The following is a 25,583-nucleotide window of genomic DNA, read 5'->3' as shown; positions in this document are numbered from 1 at the left end:
CCCTATTGTCCTTTTGGAGAGGATGAAATATATATATTTAAATGCCACTATGTGAAAAGGCCAGCTAAAAAGTGATTTTAATAAATAGTTGTGGGCAAGGGAAGGTCCCTCTTGGGGAAGCTTTTTTTGCCATAATTGACCATCTCATTGAATGGCTGATGGTGACAAACTTCTGTGGAACCCTCTAGGGCACAGTGCGAAAAAACCACTGATGTAGTGGACGCATTCCAGAGCACTGGATCTCATCAATCTTCCACCCACACTTTAAATATTTCTTTCCCTCCCTCCCCCCACCCCTGTCTCTCATACACACTGCTCTGAAGAAGCACACAACAGTAAAAACCCAAAATAGGCATAATATTTGAAGAAAGCCATAATAGAACTTTATGCAAGACCGAAATGATAGCCTGCAGTTAAAAATCTGCAATAGAAAGGAAACATCACCCTTGCAGGTGCCTTCATAAAGATGATGGCTTTCTGTTGGTTAAATAAAACATATGGAGTAATAATGATGCTATAACACTTAGAAATCTTCACAGCAACACCTGAAAATGTATTTATTCCCACCTTGTATTGAAGAGACAGCAGTAGAGAGGGGTTGACAGAGGAAGTGGACACCTCCTCTTGGCTGTGCACTTGGCGTCCTGTGTCTAGGGATCACGGCAACATTTCTCAGGTCTCCATTGCAATGAAACCTTAGAAATTTGTCCTTCAAATTTTGCAGTGCTATTCTTCAACCAAAAAATATGAGTATTGGGGGGAATGTATACCAAAAAAAAAAAATGTGTGCACATTTTTGTGGGGGCTGTAAAAAAAAAAATCCAAACTGGGGTGAACTTTAGATGGAAAAATTTAGAAACTGAAATGGACATTCTCTGGACAAATCTGTATCAGACTGTAGGCGTCTACATGGGAGTCACATCACTAGTTCCTTGTTTTGCCCAGGGTTGCCCCCTGTATGGAAGACCCCTGGGTGTGTACATTTGTCTACATGTAAAACCCTTTCACAATGACAGTGATGTGACCCCCCCCCCGGTAATGTCTGCATCAACAAATCATGGTTTGCGTCTAGCCGCTGAAACCAAGTTTAGAAACCCTGCTGAACTGACAGGCCAAAGTTATGGCTCTTTCTCCACCTCCAGAGTCTGCTACACTGCGGAGGTGGGAGCATGCAAAGGAATTGGTGAAAGCGGAGAGGATGAAAAATGAAAAGCAGTCAAGCAGTCCCAACCCAAACAGGGTTTGCCTGTTGTACTCTGGGAAGTTCAAACCAGGATTTGGATTCTAAACTGCAGCCTGGTTTGCACAGCAAGGCAAACCCAACTAGGACTTAGCAAGACCACCTTTAGAACTCGTGGACATCCGATGAAGCTGATTGTTGGAAGATTCAGGGCAGATAAAATAAAGGACGTCTTCATGCAGCACATAGTGAAAGTATGGAACGTGCTCCTGCAGGAAGCATTGATGGCCACCAACTTGGATGGCTTTAAGAGAGGATTGGACAAATTCATGGAAGAGAGGGTTATTGGTGGCTATGCTGTGCCCCCACCAATGGAGGCATCAATACTTTAGAATACTGCTTGCTGGAAACAACAGGAGGGGATTGTGCTCTTGTGCTCGGGTCCTGCTTGCAGGTTTCCCACAGGCATCTGGTTGGTCACTGCAAGAACATAATGCTGGATTAAGTGGGCTCCCTTTGGCATAATCCAGCAGGCTCTTCTTGTTGACATGAACATGTGGGCTCCCAGATAGGAGCCCAAGGCTACATTGATCCTTCTTGGTCCTTTTTGCTCCCACACAGTGCCAAGCTAAGATTTGGCTTAGTGTTCTGTCCCAACCTGGGCTTGTGATTAAACTCGCTCCTCAAACATGCCTACGTTTGGACGATATGCTAAGACAAACCTTGGCTTAGCTTAGCGTGGCACAGGAGCAAAGAGGTCTGTGGTGGCTCTGTTTCTTTCCAGGAGTCAGGATGTCTGTGCAGTTCAGGTAAGCCATGGTTTGGCTTACTGTGTAGTACGAACCAGGCCAGTGGCTAGCATAAGCCATGGTTTGTGACCTAATACCTGAGTTGAGCCATGGCCACTGTACCCTGCCACAGGAAGTCTTGTCTCAGTGAAAGAGCTCCATAACAAGAATTCCTCATGAATTTTGACTCCTTGTTTATTTTGATACAGTGTGTTTTTAAGATTTTAAAGCCTTCCTTCAAGTTGTTTTAACACCCACTTAACGGATGCCTTTGTGTACAATTCCTTAACAAATCAGACGCCATAAAAACTCCCATCTTGCTGTAGACTTTTATGCAGATCGGTCTGGCTGTTCAAATGTTGCTTCACGGACAGCAGGGGTGTTAATCTTCTCTTTCTGTTGCTGCACTCAGTTGCTCTCAAAAAGCAGTGATCTGTATTAAAATAGAACTTGCTTACAGATGGACACAGTGTTAGATTACAAATTTGATTATGAATATTGTAATTATCTTCTCCTCGCCAGCTGCAATACATTTCCCCCATGAAGATAATTTTGTCTCTGTGCCAGTGGGCTTCTGGGAGGCTAATGCAATATAAAATAATTATTGAAATAATAATACCTGGGAAAGGGGCATATAATGTGAGTTGTGCTGAGAGAGGAAAGTGCAATGTAGAAATTGAAGTAAAACACAAACCTTACCCTGTTAGGGGTGTGTGTTTCAGTTAATGCATTCTGCCACATTGATTCAGAAATTGGTGCTGATACTGAAATATCCAGCAAGCTTTCCCAGTAAATTCTGTGGGGTGACCTGGCCTATGTACGCATACGGGTACCTCCTCTACACGGTGATTTCTTTGGGGACTTAACATCAGAATAATAGAATGATAGAATTGTAGAGTTGGAAGGGACCTCATGGGTCATCTAGTCCAACCTCCTGCAATGTAGGAATCACAGCTAAAGCATCTCTGACAGATGGCCACCCATCCTCTGTTTAAAAGCCTCCCAGGAAGGAGAGTCCACAACCTCCCAAGGGACTTCGTTCCACTGTCAAATGGCTCTTACCGTCAGAAAGTCCTTCTTAATGTTAAGTTGGAATCACCTTTCTTGACTTTTGAATCCTCTGATTTGGGTCCACCCCTCTGGAGCAGCTGGAAACAAGTTTGCTCTGTCTTCCATTTGATAGCCCATCATACGTTTGAAGATGTATTCATACATTTCAGTTTTCTCTTCTCCAGGCTGAACATACTCAACTCCATTCTTAAGGCTTGGTTTCTAGACCTTTTATCATCTTGATCACACTCTGCACACCTTCCAGCTTATCAATAGCCTTACGCTGTGGTGCCCAGAACACCAGTGTTTTGTGCATGAGTTTTAAACTTGGGTGCTCCACCTCCCTTTTCTCCTTTGATTCAGCTACAAGGAAAGATCAACAACTTTGGTCAATACAATGGGTAGACCTCTGCTAGTTTGTTTGTTTTTTTAATAGTGGGAGTAGATCGCAGTCTCTTGGAAGTTGGATATGCCTGAAATATAGGAAGAAAAACTTCCAAGCTCCTTTTGCAGCTGCGTTGGAGGGAGGAAGCATGAGTTCAGGCCTGTTGACATAACGGTAAACCATAGTTTACTGTTGCTTCTGGACAATAGTGTGTCACTAGTGGAAATGAATAAGGCAACCGGAATGGGTTGCTGGATTGGAGCACTTGTCTTCTGTTACTTGAGTTTGCTGTACTAACACCAATCTCTTGGAAATTAGGTGGATTATAAATGTGAATCCCTGATGTTAAGGTTTAAGCCAGATCCCTACATCTGGTGCTTGTAGGCTTCCGTTTTGTTGATTAATGTTGCACCTGCCATTTACCTTGCCTTAATTATAACTGACAGAATGAGTTGGTGTATTGATTAAAGTGATTTTCTGAAGCAAAACGTACTGTAAAGCAGCTGGTCTGTGTGCCACATATGGCAAAACAATGTAATTGCTTTACAGGGGGATATCATTGGCCTGGAATGTCCTGGTGTGAATGAATATTGGCATCCAACCTTACACCTGTCATGAAAGGGAAGGAAAAGAGAATAGAGAGGGAGGCCTCCCAGGCCAGCTCTCAGGAGTCTCTCCCCGCCCCCCGGAAAAATGTGCTTCTGAAATACTGTAAATTTTTGGCTCACATTTACTCTTGGGTCAAGCATTGAACAAGTGAACAGGAGATGTGGCAACAGCTCAGCACCAATCTCACTCTTGATGATGATGTTACGTCCATTTGTAGCCCACTTAATATATGAAAGGCCTTGAAGCAGTTTGCAATACAATAAATGTTATGAGACGATGTCCAATGAGTCACATAGCAAAAATACATAGGCGATACCCATGTCCGTAAACACAAAATCGAAATAAATAAAATCGGAGAGCCCTGCAGGGCAGTTCCGTGGAACCTTGGTTCTCGAACAGCTTAGTTGACAAACAAATCGGCTCCCAAATGCCGAAAACCTGGAAGTAAGTGTTCTGGTTTTCGAATGTTTTTTTTGGAAGCCGAACGTCCAATGTGGTTGCCGGCTATTGTTTCCTGGGCGCCTTTGCCAATAGGAAGCCACGCCTTGGTTTTCAAACATTTGGGGAGTCAAATGGACGTGCAGAACGGATTACGTTCGAGAACCAAGGTTCCACTGTATAATGTAAAATTTCAGTCAACACACATGCATGCTATCACTCTCTCAATCTCACACACCACTCCTTTCATGCAACCAACTACAACCATTCAGTGTACCACAGACATTACTGTCAACCACTCATAACATAAAGCATTCACGCTGTTACAGCTCGCATACCAAGGGCCAATACCAATCCTGCCCATGTCAGATGCACTCCTAATCTTTGAAGCACTGATGAGTTCATCCCCCCCACCGAACAATGTGATACTTCTTTCTTATCAGTCAACTGAGAGGGGCCCAGATCCAGAGCAAGCTCTCATCCTGGTTCTTGGAACTCAGTATTGAGTTGGGACTGCCCAAGAGATTGATTCTCTCTTTTACCAAAGCATATCCGTTCTTGCTCCTTAGCTTCCAGGGGGTCATACTAGTTGGCCCTGGGGGGGGGGGTTCCTTCCAGTTCTATGATTCTGTGGAAAAGATACTGAGAAGAACTGTGAGGAAACAAGAAAAATGAAGGTGCCTCGGTAAGAATGGCAGAATGAGGAACCATGCTCTCTGCCTCTCGCCCCCCCCCTTTCCCACAATGACTTTAAAATATGTTTAGTTGTTTTAAGCGCCACCGTTGGAGAGGAGAGACGCTGGCTGAAGGATATTTGGTTGGGATGGCAGGGGAGAACAGTCGGCTGCCAAGACTCCCTCCTTTCGCTGTTCTTGGCTCATGCTTTCGTGACATTCTGCGATGCGGCACATTATACTCGTAATCGGGTCTCGGCTGTGCCACTAAGCCTTGTATTCCTTTTTTAGAGAACTGTGTGGGGCACAGGTGTGCCATCTGTACTCAAATATAAAGGCACTAAGCTCTCTCTCTCTGAAGCAACACATTTCATTCTGGTGGAACCCCAGCAGCCTCCCATCTTTGTGCAGCAGCCTAAGCGATCCATTTTTGACCATGACTAGATGGGGCGACCCAAATAAGCTTTTTATTGGGCTATTGCAGCCAACAGCCACCGCTTAGAGCTTAGAGCTGAAGAGCCGTTGGCTGCCTATTTCTGCAAATGGAGGTGCATCTTCAACATGAGAAGTGACTCGTGGAACAACACAATTTAGTGGGGGCGTCATTCTTCTGCAGATCTTTTCTCCCCCCCCCCCCCCCACTCTGGGAATTTTTTATAAAAGTTGCATTGCTCTACATGACAGAGGTTGTTTTTAAATATTTGGCACTGTCAGAAACATCTGTTAGTGCCTCCTAAAGTCTCCCGCGTTGCGCGTGCTGGATGGGTTTGACACCCTCTTGTTTAGTTAACACTTTGCCATCTGTGCATCTGATGTTAGTGTAATGAGGAGCGAGTGTGTTGGCGAGCATCTTGACAGCTTTTAAACGTCCCTTTCGTCTTGCTCCAATTTTTCATGCCTCGTTGATGGCTTCCAGCTTGGCGCGGCGAATTACCATAACCTTCCCTTACCTTTGCGTTGAAGCTTCTTCCTTGTACATTTTCACTCATGAAAAATTAAGATGTTGATGAGCTGTTCCTAGTGTCTGTGGATTGCTCCCCACCCCGTGTGTGTGTGTTGTGTGTGTGAAAGATGCTTTGCTGTGTGAGGAAATATATCTAAAGAAAATTAGATGAGAGCTATGAGGCTATGGTGCATAGTTGTTCACTCACATCAATCAATTTAAAAATGTTGACTGGAAAGAGGCCCCCATTTTTTTTAATGGGGTGGCAGATTTTTTTCATGTTCTAAATATTATTTTTAATACGCTTAATACAGTTTTGTTTTGTTTTTTAAAAAAAGAGGCTACTTTTTAAATTTACTGCATCAATATTCCACCTTTCTTCTAAGGAGTTCAAGGGAGTACTTCACCTTCTCCTCCCAAAAGGCCTGTCCGTTCCAGTAGGCCGAGACACAGTGACTAGGGACTCTGGTGGCCGAGGGGAATTGCACTCTGCTCTCCCAGGACATCATCCAAAACTTGAGCCACCACTCCGTGCAGGCAGGAAGCACCAAGATACATTCTTTCCTGTATAAGAGAGGAAGATGCCATTCAGATGATCCCCCCTGTGGCCCATGCCCACGCAGGCTTAAAGAGGTTGCCTTTTTTTTTTTTTGCTATAAAGAACTATTTTTCTCATACACAGATCTAATCCATTTTGCCTTGAGATTTTAAAAATCAGATCCCCATGCTAGGTGTTATTATTTTTAACAGTGATGGGCTTAGGGCAACATCTGGAGGGCCACCAGTGACCCAGCCCTGTTGCAAAACATGTACCTTGTAGCCCAGAATACAATGTAAGCAAGTTCCCACCGTAATCGAGATCCATAGCTCTTTCCAGACATAGATGGACATCCGGGTTTCCAATGCCTTGCATTTACAAAGCTTCCAAAGCAGCCACTGTGAGAGGTGGGGGAGCAGCAGGCTGGACTTGCTCTGTCATGTAGCATTTTCCAAACGAGCCTGCAAAAGTTATACACCCACCTCCCATATGTACCCATGCTTAATAATTCGTGTCCAAGGAACCAATGCTTGTCAGATGCTTCTGCCAGTTTCCTTTGGTGCAAACAAATGACTTCCTAGTGTTGTTTCTGGAAGGTGCAATGTGTGCATGTTCACACCAGTTCGATGTATGGAGGGGAGCAGTGGTGCGGGAGCTGTGCTCATGTGGTGCCACAACGCGTTTGCAGCAGCAGACTTACAGCAGGAGTGCGGAACTTGAGCGGGCGGGCAAGCCAGCTCCTCCTTTCTCCCCACACCCCATGGGCCAAGTTTGATAAGTTCATTCGCAAGCCAAAATGGATTCAATTTGCATATGAGAAAAGTAGTTCTATACCGGGGGGGGGGGGGAGGCAGAATGCTTAGATGGCACAGGTCATAGCTGCAGGATTAAGCCCTGTTAATCACCTGACATCATAATGCTTGTATAGTTTGAAATCCATCCATGTGGGCAAAAGTGCTGCTGTTTCCAACCATCGGCTGCCCTGGCATCCAGAGTTTTGCAAGTTGCAGGGATCAGCTGTGCTTGCAAAGCATTATTTCAAGTGCCACTGATCATCTGGTCAGTGATACCTGCAAAGCTTCCTTCAGCCCATTTCATAGATGATGTTTGGGTGGGCATGATTTGGCCCGAATGTGGGGGTGGGGAAGATGAGATTCCCCACTGTTGGTATATGGTTTGTTCCATGGTTTACCTTATCCCTATTGGATAGGAATTGGCCAGAGCAATACTTAAGGAATGTAATGCGGATTTTAAACACTGATATCATCTAGGTTTCGCCTCGAATAACATGCTAATTGACAGAGCGCCTCAACCCTGTAAACCAGCAAGCTATCTTTACATGCTCTCTGTTCAAAGACATCACAGAGCCTTTACTTTGGGGTGCTCAAATGTTTTCTCATCAGCAGTTCTGGAGATCCACTATGGTCAACTTAAATAGTGGTACCTTGGGTTAAGAACTTAATTCATTCTGGAGGTCCGTTCTTAACCTGAAATTGTTCTTAACCTGAGGTACCACTTTAGCTAATGGGGCCTCCCGCTGCTGCTGCGCCGCCGCCGTGCTGTTCTCATCCTGAAGCAAAGTTCTTAACCCGAGGTACTATTTCTGGGTTAGCGGAGTCTGTAACCTGAAGCGTATGTAACCCGAGGTACCACTGTATATCCCTGTGAATCTGGAGAAGTAGAATCAATAACTCTCCTCATGTATTGTTCTTTTTTATTATATTATTGTATTATACCTCAGATTTTTATTGAACCAGTTCTACAGAAAGCCTCAGGATGATCAGACGCATTTTATTCTTTCCTACTCTTTTCAGATCAGAATGAACAAAACATTGTGTCGCCTCCTGTAAAAGTCTCCAGGGACTAATTTTAGCAAACTTGGAGTTTTGTTTTCTGTGCATGTTGTTTTGTGCAGTAAGATGTAGTTATTAGTACTGTATAATGTTGCTGTTATGTTTCTCTATTTTGTTTTGTCCGATGTTGTTTTATATAGTTACACAAAGTTATACAAAGTTTCTTTTTGAATATTGGTCATTGGCAATAATAGATTGTTGTACCATTGGCCAAATGCCTAGAAATAGATGCTAGTGCGGGAGTGGAGAACTGCCAAGGGGTCCATTTTTGCCTGCAAGGCCATTTCCCCAAAACATCACCCACCTTGTCAATCAGCCAATGCCGCTGAGTGAGGTCAGCTGATGAGCGATCCATTTTTCTTTGGCCGCATTCCACTGGCATACAGCCAGAGTGGCACAATTTAACCCTCGCTCATCAGCTGATGAGTAGGCGTTAAATCCTGCTCACATCCCTGAAGTCTCAAGAGTTCAGTTCTCCTGGGTCCTGGTTTGCCAGCACATTTCCTGTGAGGAATGTGCTGGAGAAGCAGGCTGCTCCCCACACCCCTGTGGGGTCAGCTTTGACAGCTTATCAATCACCTGATGCCAAATGATTGGCAGGTGGTTTTCCCCTGATCACCTGTAACAGTTGGCCCATACGGTGAGGTGGGACATAAAGATCTGGGCTTCCAGACCAGAAAAGTTCCTCATCCCTGCTCCAGTGTGCACCCCTAAACAACATAATCTTGCCCTTTTTATTAAAAACTGACAACCTTCCCGGAACTTTGTCTGTTCAGCATCAACAATTCTGAACAGGAATCTTTATACTGGGGGGGGGGGGGGGATTATTGCAAAAACTTTCTCTTGCACATCCCACCAATTCTTTTCCATCAGCATTAAATTCTGTTTTAACAAATGCTATGGTTGCCCGGCCGCCCCCGCCCACCAGTTCTTGAAACAGTTGTATTGCAGGGCTTTTGCATAGTAAGTAAATGGGACAAAGGATGCATCACCAGTTTTACTTGTCTGTAGCTGCTGAATGTCTTTAGTCCCACTCTATGACATTTTAATGCTACTTTTAGGATGGTTGCTGACTTCAAAAGCTATCTCTGCTCATTGCATTTAAGATGTGCTAGGTGTATGACAACGTATATTTTTCCCCAGCCAAAGGGATTCAAGATTATAAGTGACGGCTGTAATTTGGCCTTATTACATATTCATTAAAAACATGCAGGTGGTCAGACTGCTTGAAAGGCTTCTGTTTTCAGCCTGCATGACGGGGCGTTAATTTTGTGTCTCTCTTTTCTGAGCAGTGCATTAGTGGACTCTTTGGTTTGCTGTAATGAAAATCTTATCTGCACCTCTTTTTGCTACTCCTATATTCAGTTCAGTTTTTACATGGAGGGCCTTCATTGGGCTGTTGGTCACTCTTGCAAAACAAGCCTTCTCTAAAATGTTCAGTGTTCTAAGCAAAATGGCGGCAACCCTCCTTTTTCCTGTGCTGCTCTACAACACTTGTTGCATTTAAATTTACTTATTGATTTTTGGGGGGCGGGAAACAGCAGTAGTCAGCAACTAGATATAAATATGCTACAACTGCACAGGATTGCAGATTGTGAAAGTGGGTTAAAATCAGTTTCCTTGAGAACTTGACTTCCCTTTTTTAAAAAAAGCAAGTTTCTGGCCCTCTGCCTCTGGAGATGCACTTGAAAAATATACATGGAAATGCATGCCGGAATTTCAGGAGCCAGAGGGGTGGTCTGAGGCAAGAATGCTCTGCCCTTCATGGCTTCTTGCCCAGCTGCAAGGCTAGCAAAACTAGAATAAATTATGCAAAACCCCTAAAAACCCTGCAGGATAAATTGTACAAAAATAGTGCGTGTGCAAACTCTCCTGTTTGCATAGTGTGTCTGTTCAGACTTCACTTGTTGCAGGATATGGATTTCCTGGATGCTGGGCCTTAAACACACAGATGTGCTTAGTCCCCCTTTTCTCCTTTCCTTTTAGACTCATGGAGCTGGAAGGGGCTATCGTAAGGTTACCAGACGTCCCCATTTCCCGGGGACAGTCCCCAGATTTACAAATCAGTCCCCTGACAAAATGCATCTGTTTAGTAGGAAGTTGAAAAGTGTCCCTGGATTCATTGAAAAAAATCTGGTAACCTTAGAATATGGAGGTCGTCTATGCCAGTCCCCTGTGCCCTGTGCAGACTCTGCAATGCAGGGTGTAACTGTAGCATCACCATCCCACCTCTGCTTAAATGCCACCAGTAAAGGAGAGCCCATCACCACCCAGTGCAGTCTACCTGCTCCACTGTCAAAATTGCTGTTATCCTTAGGAGGTTTCTACTGCTGTTTACACTGCTACCCTGCAATTTCCACCCATTAGTTCTTTCATCACCATAATGACTGCCGCCACCCAGCAGGCTCCAGGGCTGGTGACAACCATTTAAATTTCAGAATTAAAAACAGTTATAACAAATTGCAGTCGCCGGAAGAAGGTGGGTCCTGAAAAACACACAACTCACGGGTCCAAGGCAAGAGTAAAGAGATGTGTCTCCAGCACTCAGCGCTGCACATTGAAGGTGCAAAACACAGCCCTGTGGGGAGCTCCGCTACTCAGGGCTGCCACAGAGAATGCCCTGAGGGCAGTGGAGAAACCAACAGGGCCCCCTCTGCCCATCTTAGCACACAGGAGGGTCTGTAGGGAAGTGGGCAGCCTCTTGGATCTTCTCACTTTCCCGTATGGAGTAACAGGGAACCTCTTTGGCATATTTGGAGACTGCGATCATTTCTCCCATGAATTTAACCAGCTGGCCTTCTCAGTGATTCCCTGTTGCCCAAGTGAAGTGGCTAATCTCCTGGCTGATCTGCTCTGTGCATCCCAAAGAGCAAGTGTCTGTGCAATGCTGAAGGGTGGATTTGATTAAAGGCTATTGGTGCCATAAAGGAAACAAGTGTGGATAATGACCTGCTTTCTCTTTTAATGTTTCTTGTAACGGTGCTTATGTTAAGCAGCTTTTATAGCTGCCTTTTTAAAACAGGTTGCTCCCCTATCATATTTGGTTGACAAGATGACATTTAAATGACTTTTAGAAAATAATAATTGGCATTTAAAAGAACCCATTTGCTCTTCAACTTTTTACGCTTGCCCTTTTTTAAAAAGAAAACAACATAGCTCATAATGTCGGGATGGGGGTAGGGAGTTGGGTGTATTATTACAATTAGGTTGTGTGTGTCAGAATGAAGATACCTGGATGCAATTTTTCTCACTTCCTCAGCTTTGGGTAGCTATTCCTCTTCAGGTGTCTTTCCAGTCTGCAATGCTCGCCCTTCTGCCACACGGCACGAGGCAGAAGCTGACCTGGAGGGCTTTGGCAAAGGCATTTGTGTATGTTTGAAATTCAGGAATATGTCAGACCTTTGGCCCATCTCCTGCATTACTGTCAGCACTGACTGGCAGTAGCTCTCCCTGAGTCTCCCACCTTTCTTACTTGTCTGTATACTGTGTGCTCTACCACTGAACTACAACAACTCCATCTTGTGACTAAAATACCAATACCAAGCCAGACTTTTTCTTCTTCCTTCTTTTGAAACTAAAAAGTTTGCTCAGAACAAGCTTTTACTACGTTGGCGTTGGACCATTGCTATGTTGTCACGTATTCTGGAGCACGCCTCACCACTATGCTGGACACCCTGGGATGGCAAGGGCACCTTTCTTCATATGTGATGAGGATGCGAAAAACTTGCACTGTTGGTAGTTTATATTCATGGACCTGTCTCCAATAGCCAACCAGTTGCTGATCTTGGACCCAGTATTAGCTTTCCTGGCCACCGTAAGCGACTCACATCCCTTAAATCCCACCCTTGTTCACAAAGAGTTGCTTGCTCTACTGCTGGTTGCAGCCAGACTCAAAATTGTCAGACATTGGAAGGCTTCATGGGGTCTCTCTAGGGGTGAATGGGAGGGCAAGGGGCATTGCCTTGCCTGAGCATCTAACCCATCACAGGAGGGTTCTAAAAGGGGTTTCAAAATGAGAGCATTTCGATGATGTATGGCTTCTGTTAATATGCTTTATCAAGAACAATAGAATTCTGCATGAACCCCCAATGACACATACCTCTATGTGCCAAGGCTTGCTTTCTTCCAAATTGTAACTCCTGCTTCCAAAACTTTGTTTTGCAGAATCTTATTATATGTCTGCAAGTCTACTGAACCTTCTGTTCATTTTATCCCAGCTGTAATAATGTACTCCACACAGTTGTTCTTACTATTTATTTTGTTTATATAGTGTTATTTCTGAAAACTCAATACACACTTCTTCTTTTTAAAGTTAGCTCTGCATTTTGGGACATTTTGGTTGGTCCTAATAAATACCATGCCTAACCATGGAATTTAGAAAAATGTGGTAACTTAAGACTTTGTTCAGATGTGGATGCCTAGTGTTAATGATCCCTTTAAAAATGTCCTGTGTGCCTTACCCCTATTTAGATACTGTTTAGGGTTTAGGGTCCTAGGAACGCCTGTACCATATGATAATATACCAAATTGCTGTTGTTGACTAGGCAAAAAAAAATGTATATATTGTAACCCAAAACTGGTGGTGATGTGTGATTGCTCTTTGGGTTTTCGTATCTGTAGCATTCATTGTCCTTCATTTTCTTCCTTTGTGCATTGAATATGTCTTGTAAAAAGAAAAGGGCTTATAGTAACATAAAGCTGATAATAATATATCAAGCTGTTCTCTTACTTGCAAAATAACCAGTTGTCTCTTTGCCTTCTGAAGGATCCAGCCTCCTGAATTCTTCAGGCAGAAGTATGCTGTCAATGAAGTTCGGTATACAGATGAGGTGAGTGTTTTGCCTTTGCCAAGATCTTGTGAAGCTTTTTTGAGGGGCAAAAATATTGGGTAGATAAGTATTAGCCTTTCCAGTTTGAAGAGAAGCAGTTGGAAAGTGGTCTTTGTTGCAGTCACTGTCTGGGATCCCACTAACTACTTGAGGCAAGTGTGTTAGAATATATATTTTTTAATCTCTCCCCCTTTCACCCACAAACCCGCTTTGCTATTTCCGTACTTGCTTTTGAAAGATTTTTCTTTTATGGAAATGGTTTGCTTTGCTGCGTGAGAGGTTTGCAGTTTGTGCAAAGAGATACCCAAAACTCTCTTGGTGCACAGGACTGGTTGGGAAGGACCAGTGTACCTCTGTGGCAGATCATCTGTTTTTTATATACAGAGTGCCCCCAAGTTCAGTTCTAAATGGCATCTCCAGGTCAGGCTGGAAGAGACTCTGCCTGAAATCCTGGACAGCTGCTGCCTATCAGGGTTTCTTAAACTTGGGTCTCTAGCTGTTTTTGAACTACAATTCCCATCATCCCTGACCAGTGGTCCTGCTAGCTAGGGATGATAGGAGTTGTAGTCCAAAAGCAAATATGGAGACCCAAGTTTGGGAAACCCTGGTGTAGATAATGGTGTGTTGGGTGGACCAATAACCTGACTCGGTGTAAGGCAGCTTCCTCTAGTCCATGGGGCTCTGGTTTCTGAGAGTCTCCTCCTGGGTACCCTTATTACCAAACCCCTACTTTTTTGGGGTTGAGCACTAGTACCCATTGGATGTGGTGTTCACATGGGCTCAACAAACACGTCTTGACACCAGTGTTTTATTGATACTTTTCATGCCACTTCTCCTCTGAAGCTGCCTTAAACAGAGTCAGACCTCTTGGAGTATCTGAGCTCAGTGCTGTCTGCACCAACCTTTGCCAACCTCCAGACATATTGGGCTACAACTCCCATTTGCTCTAAACACCGTCCCAGAATATCTGGAGCAAGGCTGGCAGAGCCTGTTATTTATTAAATTTGTATACCACCCTTCATCTCTATATCTCAGAGTGGTTCACAACAAAAGCTGTTGTACTGGCAATTGGCTCTCCCGGGTTTCTGGCACGGGTCTTTTCCCCAGCCCTATGTGGATACGCCGAGGCTTGAACCTGTAACCTTCAGCCTGCAAAGCACTGAGCTCTGCCCTGAGCTATGGCCCTAAGCGATCACATGGGGTAGAGCCAAAGCTCAGTGGTAGAACATCTGTCTTGCAAGATGTTCAATCCCTGGCATCTCCAGGTAGGGTTGAGAGAGACTGCTGCCTGAAACCCCAGAGAGCTGCTGCCAGTCAGTGTAGACAATACTGAGCTAGATGGACCAGTGGTCAGTATTAGGCAGCTTCCTATGTGTTCCTATGAAGCTGCTTTTGATGGCAATAGTGCAAGCTTGTTGTGGCAGAGAGTCTGTGAAATGGGATCCTTATAACAGAGGGTCCTGGTTGCACGCGGTACCCAAGAGTTCACTTGATAGGGTTAAAATGGGGGGGGGGGGAGGAGCAAGAAGTCCTGGCCATTCCCCTGGGATCACACCAGGCGATTTTAGCCAATAGCCAGTGGGCGGCGTGATCCCAGGCGCTTTAAAAACAGCAGTGTGATGCAAGGAGGGGCACTTGCTTCGCACTGTTGAATATCCGCCCACCCTCCCTAGTTTAGTTAGAGTCACTTGGCCTTGCTTTGGTTTGGGTCGCCTGTTTTGGAACAGGGGCTGGGTAGGAATTTTTCCATTTGGCAGATTGGGTTTAGCCATTTGGTTTTCGCCCACCCCTTAGTAAATCGTCTCAACTTGTAAGGTGGCAGTTAGGCATTGGCTCAGTTGCATTGTGGGGAGGGGAGGTGCGGCCATCACTTGCCCCTCCAGGAACTGGATATTCCGTTAAAGGAATCTGGGGGTCCTGGATCTCGTCCGAAGTCCGCTTGAGGGGCTAGGGCCATGCCAGGGCCACAGGAACCCCGGGGGGAGCTTAGCTTGGTCCTCATCAACCTTGCTCTGTTGTTTGGTTTACCCCATTTGACGATCACCCTGAGAGGTGGAGCCATTTATAGTGGGGAGTCAGTGCCTAAGCCAATACCGCTCACGTGATTGTATTTCAATAAAGTTGTGGCCAAAAATTTTGCCCCAAAACTTAAACTAATATAAGTGTCTGTGTGTATTTATATTGGGGGTGGGTCTTGGGGCCTCGAGACACAACCAGTAAGCCTCAGTTCAGTTGTTGCGTCTTGATGTGAACTTGCCTTGGGCAACCTCTTTGGCCTGAAAAAGGAAGATTGTAAAAAAACCTGCATGCACATGACATGCTTTGAGCACTTTCCTAAAGCCCTATAAAGATGCTTATTAATATCATATACTGTATCTGCCTTTTTCTATCTAGCCAGGCAATTGGTGTGTTCTCCTTATGCCCCCTTCATGTGTTCTGGGTTCTTCCTACCTACGTTTTGTCTGTGATCGTTGTGGGGCACAGAATGAGATTTCAAAACAAACAATTTCTCTCGCTCTTCAGGGCCCTAACCCTGGTGTGTCCCCTTCTATTAAAAAAACCATATTTGGGGGGCTGGCATTTGAAACGCAGTTTGATTCTTGAGATGAGTATCCCTCTGAAATAGCATTGCGCTAATCTATTCATTCCCTCTGCTGCAGCTACTGAGGAGGTTTGCTGCTTGACATATCTGGATTGGAATCGTGGTTTCTTGTTATCAGGCTTCATGTGTCGAATACAGAAGTGCTAGTTAAGGGCTTCTTATCTGCAAGAGTGGATGACAAGTGATTCCCGGCCAGAAATTTGTGCGTTGTTGCTTAGTATCAGCTATATTGACAATTTGTCAGAGTGTCATCAGCAAATGCTGTGCTTACCCTGATTCCATGCTTAAACTGTTGTGTGGGACCAGGCTGGGGGCGGGTGGAATTAAAGAGATGCAGCTTTCCTTTATGCTTTGGAAATCCAGTGGCTGTTGCCAGAGCTGCAGAAATACTTTCTGGGGGATCTGCTGCCGTGAAGTCCTTTAAACATGTTTCCATTCCACAGATACTGAAATAGCTTTCCATCTCTGATAAAGCCTCTACATAGGAATCTAGGAAGCTGCGGATGTGAGGGCGATCTGGCTGCGACATCTGTCACCCCATTGATCGCCAGGGTTGATTCGGCTGATCTGGCTGGCTAGGCAGGTGTCCCCTTCCTCCCTCACCGCTCCATGTGCGTCCCTCCCAAAGCTGCGCGCTCGGTGGAAGAGGACGACCATCCCAGATAGAAGGAGTGTACCGTTCTTCGGTCAAGGGTATACGATAGCTGCGCTCCCCTGCTAGAACCTCCAAACAAGGAATCTAGGAAGCTGCTTTATAGTGAGTCGATCTAGCTCAGTATTGTCTACACTGACTGGCCGCTGCTCTCCAAGATTTCAGGCAGGGAGTCTGTCCCAACACTACCTGGAGATGCTGCCGGGATTTGAACCCGGGGCCTTCTGCTACCAAGGCAGACACTCTTCTGCAGAGCTTTGGCCCTGCCTCTAGTCTTCAGGCTTGCCTTGCTGAGATCCTCCAGATTTATTGAATTTTAAAAATGGGCTCTGAAGACCTGCCAGTCTAGTTAGAAAGGCTTTTGATGCTTAATGTGCATAATGGATTCCCCAGCCCCCTTTTTTGTTGAATTAGGAGTTTGTGTTACACTGCGTTAATGGTTAGTGAATGCTGAATGGTTTGTGTTTGCTTTGCTGAGATGCTGCTGCGTCTTGTGTACGTATAATTATGTGGAGGGAAATGTCATTTGTCTTTTTTAATAGCAACTTTGCTGTGAGTGGCTTTGAGCTCAGCTTTGTTGGGAAAGCAGCACAAAAATAATTTCATTGGGCCTTTTCTTAACTGCAGTCGTTGGTTGGACATGTGTATGTATCTGCTGTTCCTGGTGTGCTGTTTTTTTTGCTGACTGTTTGTTTTCAGAATTGTATATAAGTGGTTTTTTTTCTTTTTATCCTATACACCACCTTGCATATGCCTGTGGTATAAAAAAGGGCAGGATATAAACCACAAAATAAATATGCAGTGCCTTCCTATCCATTGACCTATCTGTTGAGATGCTAACAAATGTTTATGAACATTCCATCTTCTTAGAAAGTTAAAATGGTCGTCCCAGGGATTTGATGGGATCGGTTGCTGAAGGAGTATAATCATGACAGCAGGTGACTAGATAGAATGTGGGAATGGTCTGCAGAAATAGTGTGAGTGTGAATAGGGCACAGTAGGTGGTTGGGCATGGATAGTAGAGCTCTTGCAAGTTGGCACCATTGTGAAGCTTCCTTAGTGGCCAATGCTGGTGGGCGATCAACTGACCGCAATGATTCTTCTTACTTTGCAGATTTCCAGTGTTCTGGCTTCAAAGAACCCTTCAGTTCTTCTTACTCTGGTAAGTGACATCTTGTGTTCTTAGAAAGTATTGACTTTGGAGAAACTTACTTGCAGACTAGAGCAGCCTTTCTCAACTTGGGGTCCTCACCTACTGTTGGGCTCTCAAACTCCCATCAGACTCAGCAAGAATTGTTGTCCACTAACATCTGGGGATCTTACTAAATGCGATAATCTAGTCTTCTGTAATGGAGTGTTGCTGTTTTCAAATAAAAGTTTGTTAATTTATTATTATTGAGGCACTCTTAAAAGACACAGTCCATAAAGAAAATGGGGGAGGGAAGAGGACAACAGCCAAGGTCGGGTACCAGCCAACCTCACCTGTAGCCAGATGGAAATGGCTCCTAATGGCCATTTCTGGCCTGTGTGTTAACAGGTTTGGGAACATTCTTCAGTGGTAGTTATTGCTCACTGTCAGGCTTGATTTTAGGAGAAGCTCAGGCTGTTGGGTAAGACTGGAGGAAGGGGAGTTTCCCAAGTTAACCTGGTTTGACTGGGAGCCAGGTTCAAATTCCATGGAACTTAATGAGGGCAGTCTCACAACCTTCAAAGGGTGGTGATGGTGGCTGAGAATTGTATGCAATCCAGGAATGGAAAGCCCTTTGTACCCTGTGTTTTTTGAACATATGAAAACCACTGTCTCCTGGGTGTTCTGGAAGAGTGACCAAGATACAAGGTTGCTTAATTTACATGGCCTATTCCCACATCTTTGGTTTCCAACCATTCTTACATCTGGGAAATCAATATGGCCTGTACTTGGTTCCTAGTCACTAATCAAGACATAGGCTTAGGTACCCTTCAGCACATGCCCTGTGTGACCAGAATAACTTACCATAGCCTACCTACAACCCTTCGGGTGGTTCGAGCTACAGGCAACTTCCCACTTGCACGTGATCAGCACATGCGCTCACTCTGACACGCATGCCATTTTCGGTGCCAAAAGGGGATGGGCCGGGGGGATGGGAGTTGTAGTCAGAACATCTGAAAGGTCTCCTGTTTGGGAAGGCTGCCTTGCCGCACAGGATGCCTCTTTTGTAATTTTAAGACTGAAGCAGCTGTTCTTTTGTTGATAGTCGTAGTTCAAATACTTTTGCCTTTCTTTTCCAGAGAGGAGTTAACACTGACAGCGGAAGTATTACCAGGGAAGCTTCATTTGAAGGAATCAGCCAGTAAGTTACCTTGTGGGTTTGTGTGTCAAACAAATTGTTAACCAGCGAATGATTTGAACACCGTATAACCAGTGGGGGAAATGATCAGGTGTCCATTAGAAGATGGCCTGATGTATAGACTGTAAGCCTGTCATGGCGGCTTGATTATATGAACAATGATGTATTTTATTCTGGCTTTATATATTGTGGGTGGTATTCAACCAACATTTACTCAGAGTAGAGTAGCCCACTGAAATGAACATGTCTAAAGAGTCTACTCTGTGTAAAAGTAGTTGAATATTGTCTTTTATATACTTACTTTTTTAATTTGTGTTTTATATACATTGTATTTGCATTTGAAAAGTGATTTGTTGTATATCTTTTAAGTTGTTGCATAGGCACCTGACCACAAGAAATACAGGCTTGACCTGACAATATGTCCCAGGATAGTAGTTAGCCAGTTATGTGAAACACTGCAGTAGACTAAATAGGCTTCGACCTATGGCTGAATCCACTCCTGGTTTTTTTATGACCCCCACCCAGGCTCCTCCCAGGCAGTAATGTGGACTTTGGCCTCAACAAGTTTAGGCCCCCCTGCACGGCAACATTATCAAGTATTATGCTCACATCATGCATAAGAACATAAGAAGAGCCTTCTGCATCAGGCCTATAGCCTATCTAGTCCAGCATCCTGTTCTCCTAGTGGCCAACCAGATGCCTGTGGGGAAACCCCCAAACAAGGCCTGAGCATGAGATTGCTCCCCCCTCCTGTGGTTCCCAGCAACTGGTGTTCAGAAGCATTTACGGCCTCGGACTGTGGAGGCAGCACATACCAAACAACACCATCACGGACGGCAGGGCAGAAACTTGTTAATTTTAAAACTAAAGCTGGGATAAACATCTGAACTTTTTGAAAGCTTGTTCTCAAAAAGCTTCTAAGTGTGTAACTTTCGCAATTCTGGGCATGAGGTGTGCCTACGGGAGGAACTTCATGGAGTTTCGGCAGCTTTGATGCACTATTTTGACACACCCAGAATTCCATATTCTGTGGGTCATTCTAGAGATGATGGTGGTAGCTTCCATTTCCATGTGCTACCTGCCATTCTTCCTTCCCGCCCAAGCGCCTCTTGGAAGAGTGTGACTTCGCCCTTTGATCTGTAGCTTATTGGAAAGAGACTTCCAACTGTCCACTGCCTTCCTCTCCATGTCAGGAGCGGGGTACCCACTGGTGTAGTACTGAGCGCCCTGCTGCTTTTTGCATGGCAGAATTGATGCCCTTAATCGCTTGTTAGAGTGCTTCTCTCCTCTCCTCTCGCCGCCCCACTTTATCTCTCCCAGTCTTGGCATTGGCCTCTCAACAGACTGTCAGCTTTGTCATTTAAGGCGTATAATTCCTTTGACTGCCTTGGAGAGAGTTGACACTGAGTACTTTGCAACTAATGAAGCTACAAGGGAGGAAGCTTAGAATCCGCTCTCAACTTTTGCTGCTGAGAGAAAACTTGTTGCTTTGTCCGCTGTGCAAAAGCGCTGTGCTCCTGAACTTGTCATTTTTTTATGTAAAGAAAGAAAGAAAAGGAAATGGATGCACTGATCTGCATTTTGTTAAAAGAAGCAAAGAGTTTCTTCTATCCTCCTTATTCCTCTTTTATTTAAAGCACTTCCCAAGGCTTTTTTGTGAAATGTGAAGGGCAATGAATAATAGAATCATAGAATTGTAGAGTCAGAAGGCACCCAAGGGGGCATCTAGTCTGACCCCCTGCAATGCAGGAATCACAGATAAGGATGCCATCCTTGTTTGCTGAAGGCAGCCAAAAATACAAATTGGTGTAACTATTCTCATGTGGTGTTAGGGTGAATAACATCACTTTCCATTCTTCTACTCCCAAATTCATCCTCTTGTTAAAAATACTATTGAGCGTTTGGTCGGTGGGCTTCAATTCAACCTTCTGCAACCTGTGGAAATTTTGTACTGCAACTCCCATCAGCCCAAGACAGCACAGCTAAGTGAGGCTGGGGCTGATGGAGTTGTAGTCCAAAGCATCTGGAGGGCACTACTATAGCAAAGGCAGCTTTTGTGTTTTTCCTTCTTGGGCTCCCTCTCAGGTGAGGGATTTGTCTCGGATTATTTATTTGACTTTTTGCAAGGAGCCTAGGCTTTGGGCAATTTGGTTCTTGTGGCTGCAGTGCCCAGTCCCACTAAAAAGAACAGGATGTGTACATCTCTGTTCCTTGTTCCTTCTTAAGGGGATTGAGGGAAGAAGTAGACAGTGCCCCTTCACAGTGCTGCAAAAGACCTATTTTGGCTTTTGCAAAAGTTTTATTTCATCATTGGTCTCAGCTTTTTGACTACAACTGACATGGCCGTCCCCATTTTATTTTTTATCCTACCCTGCGAAGCCTTGCCCTCTTCCACCCTTGCCATGTCTCAGAACTTCTCTCAAGAGCTGAACTTTATTCTCTGCTTTCCAGGCTCTCACTCTCTGTCTTCTGTCGAAATCTGTCTCTTCTTGTGCTGCTTGCTATCCTGCGGTTCCCTTTTTCAGCCTCTGGTTGAACAGCTTCTGGATTGCTGGTGGTCTTTGACCTTTCATTCTTTTCTGCGTGAGGGTAAGTTGCCGTGTGTGCACGCACACAGTGAGGCTCAGGCCAGGCACACAAAGGCAGAGGGAAGGAAGGGAGAGACAGGCCCCTGCATGCATGCACATTCTCTCTCACACTCACATCCACACGTGCTTCCTCTCTCGCACGCAACGCTTCTGGATGCCAGTTCCTGGAAATGGCAGAAGGAGAGAGTGCACATGCAGCTGCTGGGTGACCTTGGGCTAGTCACACTTCTCTGAAGTCTCTCAGCCTCACTCACATCACAGAGTGTTTGTTGTGGGGGAGGAAGGGAACGGAGAATGTTAGCCGCTTTGAGACTCCTGAAGGGGAGTGATAAAGCGGGATATCAAATCCAAGCTCTTCTTCTTCTCTTGTGCTTGAATCCTGCTTGCAGATTTCTTGTTGGCCGCTGCGAGAACAGGATTTTGGACTAGGCGGCCCACTGACCTGATCCAGTGGGGTCTTCATATGTTCTTATGGGGGAGAAGGTGGCTATCTGAATCTGGCCAGTGTGTCATAAGTAAGGAGGTTTCTTCTGTCTTGTGGGTTTCGTAAATTCAGAACAGTGATCCCTGGTCACAGGAGAAGAGCCAGAGATAGTAGGTCTTTCCCCCTTTGGTGTACTGTGAGGATTTTTCTCCAACCTGCACTGTCACCTGAACAATGCCAAGCTGTTCCCTTGAACAGGAGAGCCAGATAGCTGTGAGGTCATCACTGTTTTCCCTTTTCCCAGCTTTCAGTTGGGATGCTCTCACAATGCTCTCTTAAATGTTCAATTCTCTGGTATTGATCTTGATGCCAGAATTACACCCTGCTATTCTGTGTGCAGCTCACCTGCCGGTATCTCCTGGTTTCCTTCGTCTCTCATTAAGATCATGGTGGGACGCTCCAACTCAGAATGGAATCCAGGCTTTTGTTCACTGAACTTCATAGACTAAATGTACCAATTGGTTCATCAATGGGTTTTGTACTAGGTTGCCTTTATGCTTAACTAGCTTTTGCATCCTCTTTTCCCCCCCTTTTCTTTTGTGCTGAAGCATAGCAGGAATAATAGTCCCTAAACCTACCTACTGGAAAGGAAAGTGTTTCATTCGTGTTCAAAGCAGGCAAATCTCATTAGCCGAGCTGCTTTTTTCCTCCTGGTGCCTGACTGAGTTCTGTAGAGGGCCTGAATTGTGTGGCTTGCTGGCTTCATTTTCTCATGCGGTGAGGTGTTGAGATGGAACACAGGCTAAAACAGAACACCTTGCAGCAGAGGTGTTGAGCAGCGAGGCTGGAAAAATCCCACTTGCATCCAGAAATTGGATGCTGGCTCCTAAGAATGTGAAATATCTGTTCAGAACTTTGCAGAGCTTGAATTCAAGCATGCAATGGTATCTTAGAAATTGTAATACCTTTCTCCAGTCCATGTTGGTGGAGGGAGAGCCTTGAATTTTGAATGCCACCACAGAAAGTCCTGGGTTGCTACATCTCCTGGCAAAGTGGCCACTATCTCTCTTGTGGGTGCTTATTCATCACCTTTATTTCTCTTTCTCTCTCCCTCTTGCTCTGCTGTATGAAAATATATGAATACATCTTCATTTTACCTGAAATCACGGCCGCCTGCTTTCGCTCTAACTTCCTTTCCCCCTTTATCTCAGAGGCCGCCAATGGGGTGCCTTGGGCACCAATATGCCCTCCAGTAGCTCCTATGGAGCCCATGAAAAGTCTCAATAAATATTACCTCAGAAATCCACAATGAACTAAAGACTGTTTGCTCCTTCTGCTCTGTTCCTGTTTGCCCTGACTTGGGCTCTCCTTCATATAACAGCCCCCTTTAAGCATGCTCACATTTCATTGGATGCCAGAGTTGGACACCCACCCAGTGTCTAGAGTTTCAAGCTAATTTGTGTTATCTCTCTCTCTCTCTCTTGTTTTTAGATTTGTGGTTAACAACGCAGTTCTTCATCCGGAAATTGCTGAATGGTATGTTGTCTTTTCACATTTGTTTTCCAAAGCTTGTCCCAACATTCTGTGTGAGACCATGGCTGCAATCACAGAGCGTTTTATCCCATTCCCCTGACATTTACCTAACTTAATTTTTGCATTACATTTGAGCTTCCACATGATGTAAAAGTCACATCTGGACATCTGGTGGAATGGAGTGGAAGTTCAGCACTCGTTTCCAGGTTATTTGATTTCATGAAAAAAATCAGTTTGCAACCACATCAGCCCAGAAAATTGTGGGAGTAAAGTCACAAAATTTGGGGCAGTTATACTAGCACACACTTCTTCCCTTCTGTTTTCATGGGCACATTTGTGGAAAGGTTGGGGTAGAGGAGCAATGTTGTCTATGTTGGTCGTTGTCATGCCACACCACACCCACTGGTGTGAATGAAATTTAGTGTGTCGTGTCAGCATATCAGTGAAAAAGCCACAGTTCCATAACACGACAAGGGCTGTTGTGTGAAAGGGGTGCTAGAAAAAGGAGCAGAAGCACTAGCATGATAACCAGGAAAACTAACGCAGTAAATCCCATGTCTGGGATGTGGCTTAGCGTGTTGTCCAAATCTGGGGCTTGGGGTTTGCCTCACTCCAGAGAAGCTGTGAGCTGCAAACAAGGTTTGTCCTTCAGTTTACAGCTCGGGGTTTGTCTGGATTAAGACAAACCACAAGCCTGGGTTCAGATGAGACCGAGAACACCCTCTTCTTGGGTTGCTGTGTGCCAAATTTCTGATGCCTGGGCCACTGTCAAGGCACAGCCTATGGTGAAGGCCCTTCTACAGCCCCCAACTGGACTGCAGCCATGACGTAATACCACAAGGAAGAAAAGGATCTGAATGCCACTGAAATAATTCTTGCAAAATTCTTTAGTGTTAGCGGTTGTGTAGGTTCAAATACAAATACATTAATTATGATACTATTGCAGAGACTACCCAAAGAAGAATTAATTGAATGTCTGGCAGAATGGGTAATGTTATATAAATGTCAGGCGATTATTGCCTCCTTTTGGGATTCATTTTAAAAGCATTAATTCTAATGCATTCCGGTGGCAAATTTATGGATGTTCTCTTTAATTACACTTGAATGTCAATGGTGCCTGACATTAGCAGGAGCGAAACCGAGAAGAACCCAAGTCCTAAAGTGTGTTGCGCCACAGCGATGTTTCTTAATTTTAAAACTCATTTTCAATAAGGTGGATGTTACGACTCTTCCGCGCTGTGGGGGGTTATAAAAGCCCTCTTGTTGGAAATGGAGATGCCACGAGCCAATTTAGTGAGGCCTGGAGGAGGAATGAGATTGGCCTTTGTCAACCTGGGATCCTCCAGGTGTGTTTGAAAGCAGCTCCCATCATCTCCAGCCAGGACATCCCCCTCTTCTCAGGTGTAACATATATGTCCATAAGTTTAAGAGAATCTGAGGGCTTAGATTGAGGGCGGGGAGTGTGTATGTCTATTCCACCCCTCAGCCCATGTCATATTGCCCTGGCAGGTCTGAAGGGTGTTTGAATTACTGCAGTGCTCTCTGTGTGGGGCTCTCCTTGCGTTTGGTTCAGAGGCTGCAGCTGGTGGAGAACCTGGCGGCTAAGTTTCTTGTAGGGGAAAACAACCCCCAGCATATAAAACCTTGCTTGTGGGATTTGCACTGCCTGTCAGTTTGCTACTAGCCCAAGGTTCCCAGTGATGAGGAGACTTGAAACCACATTCAGCTGAACATGCTTACAGGCCTTCCTGCTCAAAATGGGATGGTTGGGAATGGAGCAAGCCGCTTCTGGGAGGTGCAGGGGATGGAGGGAGGGGGTCCTGCAGATGCCTCCTCCCCAGTTATGCCTTTACACATTCATTTCAACCAATCTGTATGGTGGTATTATACTTTTTTTATATCTTGCCTTTTGCCCTGTCCAGGACTCAAGGCAGCTTGCACAAATAAAACAGAACAAGCTAAAAACATAGAAAAGACAACCATTAAAATGTACCAAAGCACTAATAGAATTAACATAATCTAAGAAGATCCATTAAAAACACAGACTATAACAATAAAAGCATCACAGAGCCAGCTGTTCCCTCGGAAACAGGAGTAGTAGTATTTATTTCATTAAAAGTGTTTATAATTCTGTCGAAGGTTCCTGGGTGAAACCGTGCACATTCCAAAC

The 25,583-nt window shown here is 44.9% G+C and overlaps 1 protein-coding gene across 1 annotated transcript in view; it reads left to right on the top strand.

Moving 5' to 3' along the window:
* The window catches only part of PEPD (peptidase D), a 129,824-nt gene that overhangs the window by 16,233 nt on the left and 88,008 nt on the right, over window positions 1-25,583 (top strand). Inside the window, exons 4-7 of the mRNA XM_081017042.1 lie at window positions 13,224-13,287; window positions 17,656-17,703; window positions 18,810-18,871; window positions 23,372-23,416. Of these exons, the coding sequence (XP_080873168.1) occupies window positions 13,224-13,287; window positions 17,656-17,703; window positions 18,810-18,871; window positions 23,372-23,416 (219 nt within the window). The remainder of the gene's footprint in view (window positions 1-13,223; window positions 13,288-17,655; window positions 17,704-18,809; window positions 18,872-23,371; window positions 23,417-25,583) is intronic.

This window comes from Podarcis pityusensis (assembly GCF_964106645.2).
Source record: "Podarcis pityusensis genome assembly, chromosome: 8".
Lineage (NCBI taxonomy): Eukaryota > Metazoa > Chordata > Lepidosauria > Squamata > Lacertidae > Podarcis > Podarcis pityusensis.
The sequence above is the reverse complement of the archived record's forward strand: the minus strand, read 5'-3'. Positions and strand labels throughout refer to the sequence as shown.